Raw genomic sequence first — 7,500 nt, forward strand, 5'->3', positions numbered from 1 at the left:
CAAGAGAACTCTAACCCGAGTCAGTGGAAGACCATGGTACAGAGGCTATGGCACTACCCAAGACAAGAGAACAATGGTTTGATTTTGCAGTGTCCTTCTCCTAGAAGAGCTGCTGACCCTAGCTAAAGAGTCTCTTCTACCAGTTACCAAGAGGAAATTAGCCACTGAACAATTACATTGCAGTAGTTAACCCCTTTGGTGAAGAAGAATTGTTTGGTAATCTCAGTGTTGCCAGGTGCATGAGGACAGAGGAGAATCTGTAAAGAATAGGCCAGACTATTTGCTGTACAGTATGTGCAGGCAAGGGGAAAATGAACCGTAACCAGAGAGAAGGATCCAATGTAGTACTGTCTGGCCAGTCAAAGGACCCCATATCTCAACGGGTGGCTATTCGGCTTCAACGAGCAAGGAGGGTATTGTCACTGTCCCTGGCCTCTGCCATTCACAAGTGACCTTTAAACCCAAGCAAGGACCAAAGGGAACCAGGCACCCCCCCCCCACCCCCTTCCTAGCTGATGGAGACTGTCAGTGATAAGCGGAGTTTAAACTAACGATTCATAAATCAATCCGAAAAACATCATCATCATCATCTCCTCCTACGCCTATTGAGGCAAAGGGCCTCGGTTAGATTTCGCCAGTCGTCTCTATCTTGAGCTTTTAATTCAGTACTTCTCCATTCATCGTCTCTGACTTCACACTTCATAATCCTCAGCCATGTAGGGCTTGGTCTTCCAACTCTTCTAGTGCCTTGTGGAGCCCAGCTGGACGTTTGGTAAACTATTCTCTTTTGGGGAGTGCAAAGAGCATGCCCAAACTATCTCCATCTATCCCTCATCATGATCTCATCCACTTATGGTACTCGAGTAATCTCTCTTATAGTTTCATTTCTAACCCTGTCCTGCCATTTAACTCCCAATATCCTTCTGAGGGCTTTGTTCTCAAATCTGCTAAATCTATTGTAGATTGTTTCATTGTCATATCATGGCCCATGTCCAAAGAGTAACACTGATCTCACTAAACTGATATATAGTCTGATTTTTAAATGTAATTTCAGGCGATTTGATTTCCAAATTTTACTCAACTTAGCCATTGTCTGATTTGATTAAACTCTTACTGAGATTTTGGATTGACACTACAATAGCAAAGGAAAACTTCTTTTAATAAATTCTGGAATTTGTTAATTCCAAATTTGGTATTAAAATAAAAATAATGAAAACATTGGCATCCAAAATGAGAGAAAGGAAGTAATTTAAACAAACAGATATTAAATGACAGAGTAAAACGAGAAATTAACGTTGAAGAGGGTATTTTTAGTCATTTAATTCTGCACATATTCTGTGGCACCCTAGCAGTATCAGCTGAACTCGGTTGAGTCCCTTGTTAGGCTGGAGGAACGTAGAGAGTAGAGGTCCCCTTTTTTGTTTTTGTTTCATTTGTTGATGTCGGCTACCCCCCAAAATTGGGGGAAGTGCCTTGGTATATGTATGTATGTATATTCTGATTCCAATCTGTAATGAGCTGTCTTTCCGACTATGGTTGCAGCTCGGCCAAGAGCCTTGTACTGACATAAGACAATTTGCCCTAAAGAACCAACTACCTTCTGTTCTCATCTAAACATTTGAAATAAAAATTCAATTCCAAACAATCTATCAACTTACATAAACATGTGATGTTTTTCACTAATTATTATTAATATCATTATTTGCTTGGCTACAACCCTGGTTGGAAAAGTCAGGATACTATAAGCACAAGGACTCAAAAAAAAAAAAAAATAGTCAAGTGAGGAAAGGAAATAAGAAAAAGTTACAAGAGAAGTTTAAAAGTTTAAGAAGAAACATGATATTAAAATAAATCTTTCATATATAAACTATAAAATCTTGAAAATAACAAGGGGATAAAAACTTCAAAATAACCAGAAGAAGAGAAACAAGATAGAATAGTGAACAAGTGTACCCTCAAGCAAGGGAACTCTAACCCAAGACAGTGGAAGACCATGGTACAGACTACAGAGGCTATGGCCTTACTTAAGACTAGAGGACAATGATTTGATTTTGGAGTGTCCTTCTCCTTGAAAAGCTGCTTACCATAGCTAAAGAGTCTCTTCTACCATTACTAAAAGGAAAGGAGCCACTGAACAATTACAGTGCAGTAGTTAACCTCTTGAGTGAAGAATTGTTTGGTAAGTGTTGTCAAGTGTATGAGGAAAGGGGAGAATGTGTAAAGAATGTGTCGGCAAAGATGAAATAAGCCGTAACCAGAGAGAGGGATCCAATGTAGAATAAGTATACTGTCTGGCCAGTCAAAGGACCAAATAACTCTCTAGCGGTAGTATTTCAACGGGTTTCTGGTGCCTTGACCAACCTTCTGTGAGGATGTTTTAAAATCTTCAGAGAAATGTTTACCAATAAGAAAATTTATAATTCATAAAGAATCAGTTAGTGGCATATCTGAGAGAGGAATACAGAGGGATAGTTTTAAAAATGACCCCCCCCCCCAACCACGGTCTACTGGAGAGGTTGGGGCCTCCAAAATGGGATCAGAAAATTAAAAAGAGTAAGTATTTTGTGAAGTATAAAACTTCACTCAAGTCTCACAAGGGTACAATAAAGGAGCTCTTTTTAACTAACTCAGGCCACCCCAGGCCCCCCAAAATCTCTAAGCCCCTCCATCTAAAACTTCGTATTTTTACCCCCGACAGAACACCTACACAGGAGGCAGACATAGTCACCGAGGTCCTTGTCCAGGATGACGAAAATGAAGTGTGTCATGCTGGTCACCGTCCTTATGGTCCTGGTGGGACTGTGCGTGGTCAAGGAGTTGACTAACAGGAGGGCATACAGGACTCGCGCGCCGTCAGCTCTTTGCAGCGAGGTAAGTGTAAACAGAAGCTTCTTCTTCTTGGGATCGGATCTGTGGAATTTAGGGCATAATGGTGGATTCAATTGCTTTTATTATTATCTATATATTAAGACGATAGCATTTGTGTTATTTAATTTGTGTGTCACGCTCTAAAGAAAACGGAAATAATTTCATGGTATACTCTTACAAATTCACATTAGACTTTGATTACTTAACTGAAGCACATCTTATATAGTTTCCACAATTTTGTCTTTAGCACCTGACTCTTTTTTTGAATATTAAATTAAAAATTGAGTTCTATCAATTTCCATAACCTAGATTATAAGATTAATCTCGGGTTATTTTATTCAAACATGTATAGGTTAGGAACAAGATAATTAGTATTGAAAATATAATTTCGTGTAATTTACACGGGTTCCGCTAGTTGTTGTTATTATTATTATTATCATCATCATTATTATTATTAGCTAAGCTACAACCCTAGTTGGAAAACCAAGTTGCTATAAGCCCAAGGGCTCCAACAGGAAAAGAATAGCCCAGTGGGGAAAAGAAATGAGGAAATAAATAAACTATATGAAAAGTAATAGACAATTAAGATGAAATAATTTAAGAACAGTAACAGCATCAAAACATATCTTTTATATATAAACTATAGAAATAATAAGAGACTTCTGCAAGCTTGTTCAACATAAAAAACATTTGCTGCAAGTTTGACCCTTTGAAGTTCTACTTAATAGTATATTACTGAAATAAGTATATATTATACACAACACTTGTAACATAATCCTTTCCACAGCTTCAAAATCTCTTACGATCATTTAAATGAAATACCGTTATTAATGTTTTTTTATAAGTGTGGTTCATTTAGGCCTATGTCTCAACTACTTATCAGCTTCTCAACAACTTCCATATTCTTATATAATTTCTTCATTCTGTTTTTTTATGTAGTCTTTCCTCTGTTTGTTACAATAACGGGAAATTTGAGGAATAAACTTAAACATTGGCTTAAATGGCGCAAGAGAAAAGTATTTCGAAAAGGATCTTGTCAGACCAAATCCAATTAGAGACTCTCGCTTGTTTGCGCGCCATTTTGAGGAATGTGAAACTTCTACCGTGTGGAGATTGTTATCACAAAATATTTACTTTCTCTCCTTCAATCTCTCATTACTTTTGTTTGCTGCACTTTAGAAGTTTATTGTTTCATTTTCTTTCACATATATCAAATAGATTTATCAAATACAAAAGGTAGTTAATCAGTAAATACTGCGGAGCCTGAGAAACACTACCAGGAAATACTTTATTTTAAGAATGAGAAGCACTACCAACCAAAACTCCTCTTCCTTAACGTGACTGTATTATCATAATCATTATGACTTGCTAAGCTACAACCCTTATTGGAAAAGCAGGATGCTATAAGACCAAGGGCTCCAACGGGGAAAAATAGCCCAGTGGGGAAAGGACATGAGGAAATAAATAAACTACAAGAGAAGCAATGAACCATTAAACTGAAATATTCTAAGAACAGTAACAACATTAATACTTTCTTCTTAGTCATGATATCCTTAGCAGGTCTGGTAGCCATTTCTTCATACGTAGGCCTACTCGGTACCTTCAGCATTTTACTTTGCCCTTCAGTATAACTATATAACCGACCCTCCTTCATTTTAAATCTTAAATTTCCAGTGTTTATAAGACGCTCATAATCGCTTACCATCTCTGATTTGCCACAATCCTCGTGCGGGCTATTTTCTTGAATTTTCGGTTCTTTTCCTCTTCATTTCTCCTTATTTAAGGTTTAATTCTTCTGTAGCTCCTCCAAAACATATACTTCCTATCTCATATTGTCTTTCCTCTTCCCTGCACTGTTCTTTGGGCACCTATACTATGCATGCAGTTAATTCTAATAGACAGGCCTTCTCCATCATGAGGCTCAATACTACGCAGTATTCTAGAAGTTTTATTCCAGCTGTGACCAAGTTATGGAATGACCTTCCTAATCGGGTGGTTGAATCAGTAGAACTTCAAAAGTTCAAAGTTGGAGCAAATGTTTTTTTTTATGTTGAACAGACGGACATAATTCCTTTTATAGTTAATATATAATTACCTCTTTTGATTTTGTTACTGTTCTTAGAATATTTTATCTTAATTGTTCATTATTTCTCATATTGTTATTTATTTCCTTGTTTCCTTTCCTCACCGGGCTATTTTTTTCGGTTGGAGCCCTTGGGCTTATAGCATCTTGCTTTTCCAACTAGGGTTGTAGCTTAGCTAATAATAATAATAATGATAATAATAATAATAATAATAATAATAATAATAATAATAATAATAATAATAATCAACTGTTTCCTCTGCTCCTTGCAAACATAATGTTAACCCCAAAAATGGTTGTTTATAAATACCTCAAAATATTATGGATTTTAATCACTTTCAACGGATCTATATATACAATTACCGTCAAAAGTCATATCTGATTAACAAGAAATTATTTTTGTATTCAATTCTCAACAAAATATGGAAGTGCAGTATTCTAGGAGATCCTGCAAATGTTGTGGTTGTGACTAACTTTTAAAAAAGTTAAATTTTAATTATATTCAAAACATCAAGGTACATAACTATATATATATATATATATATAATATATATATATATATATATATATGTATATACATACATATATATATATATATATATATATATATATATATATATATATACATACATACATACTTACATATATATATATATATATATATATATATATATATATATATATATATATAATTCGAGATGGCAATTATTAAGAACTTTACATAACTGGGATACATAGTCATTTTCATTGTAATAATTCAAGGTTTAGTATTATTAATATTATTATTATTATTATTACTATTATTATTATTATTATTATTATTATTATTATTTTTATTACTATTATTATTATTATTATTATTATTATCAATTTTATTATTATTATTATTATTATTAATATTATTATTATTATTATTATTATTATTATTCTTAATAATATTAATAATCCTTATTATTATTATTATTATTATTATTATTATTATTATTATTATTATTAGTACAGTGGTAACATGTTCGCCTAGCATTCGCACGGCAGCAGATCGATCCCAGCACGGGATCGTGAATTTAAGCCGTTTACTGTGAAGCCTATTGATGTGGTTGGGCACCACATTGGGGGTTTGGGCTTGCCCGGCTGACGTTCTGGTGAGTATCTATTCTGATGAAACTGAAACCAAATACCTTATTTACCTTTCAGCTACAACCCTAATTTTAAAAGCAATATACTCTAAGCCTTATAAGGGCTCCAACAAGGAAAATAGCCCAGTGAGGAAAGGAAATAAGGACACATAAAATAATTTGCCCGAGTGTATCCTCAAGCAAGAGAACTCTAACCCAAGACAATGGAAGACCATGGTACAGAGGCTATGGCACTACCCAAGACTAGAGAACAATGGTTTGGTTTTGGAGTGTCCTTCTCCTAGAAGATCTGCTTACCATAGCTAAAGAGTCTCTTGTACCCTTACCCTTAAGAGGAAAGTAGCTAATGAAAAATATGAATATGAATATTTATTCAAAACGTTTTTCTGCAACCTTAAATCTATTATAAAATGTTTAATTTTCATATCATGAAAGGTGATAAACCAATATTATACTTATAATGAACAAACCAACGTCCAGTACTTCAGAGGTTTAAAGGTCTCTCATGAGTGGCAAAAGCAAGGGACAACACAATTCCTCAGGGATCAACCATACCTACATAGGATCAGCAACAAAGCTAGGACCAGGGAGGGCCAGGCAATGACTGTTGATGCCTCAGTATGTTGACAAGGAATTTGTATTCTAGTTGATTCATTCATCTCTATTAGACCGTCTTTGCCCTGTTTAATAATAAAAAAAAATCACTCATAGAGCAGACACGAATGTAAAACGGTCTATAATTGTCAAATGATCAAATTATCTATTCAAATGACTATCTATCATTTGTTTGATTTTTGTTTTCGAGTTACCTCCTTACATATCAGACTTGTTTGGAATCATTTGTTCATATACTGTAAGGTGTAAGTTTAACTTACTCTCGACACATACAGTTTTCTTCAAGTTCGGTCCACTTGTTAAATACACTTGTTTTTAAGAAAATTAGGTTTAAATATCAATCTCACTCACTCTTGAGCGGCAAAGATAAGGAACAGGACAATTTCCTACAGCCTAACCATACATCAGCGTCCAAACCTCCTCTCTATCAAGCTAGAACCAGGGAAGGCCAGACAATGGCTAGCCCTATAGGCTCAAGTTCTCAAGGATGGCGAGGTTCCAAACACTACTACTGCGTAGTCTATCTGGCTTGAGCAGGGGCTGGAACTCCCGACTTGTAGGTTGCAAGACAAGGACGTTTATTATAGGCTACTAAAATCCTTATGACCTTGATTTCTTAATCTTCTTTGCCACCATTATCCTTACATTAAGGGGTCAGTTGCCTGATGCGTCCTCTCCATTGCCTTCTATGAAAGACATCCTCTTCTACCAGACCTCTTGTCTCCATATCATCCTTCACCTTATCTCGCCATCTAATTCTATGCTCCCTCTTGATCTTCTCCTCATAACAGGTTCTTC

The 7,500-nt window shown here is 35.3% G+C and overlaps 1 protein-coding gene across 1 annotated transcript in view; it reads left to right on the plus strand.

Annotated features, from left to right (window-relative positions):
- Positions 1-2,730: 2,730 nt before the first annotated feature.
- The window catches only part of anchor (integral membrane protein GPR155 homolog anchor), a 67,422-nt gene continuing 62,652 nt past the window's right edge, over positions 2,731-7,500 (plus strand). Inside the window, exon 1 of the mRNA XM_068356272.1 lies at positions 2,731-2,871. Within this exon, the coding sequence (XP_068212373.1) occupies positions 2,746-2,871 (126 nt within the window). The 5' untranslated portion in view covers positions 2,731-2,745. The remainder of the gene's footprint in view (positions 2,872-7,500) is intronic.

Source organism: Palaemon carinicauda, chromosome 32 (assembly GCF_036898095.1).
Source record: "Palaemon carinicauda isolate YSFRI2023 chromosome 32, ASM3689809v2, whole genome shotgun sequence".
Taxonomy (NCBI): domain Eukaryota; kingdom Metazoa; phylum Arthropoda; class Malacostraca; order Decapoda; family Palaemonidae; genus Palaemon; species Palaemon carinicauda.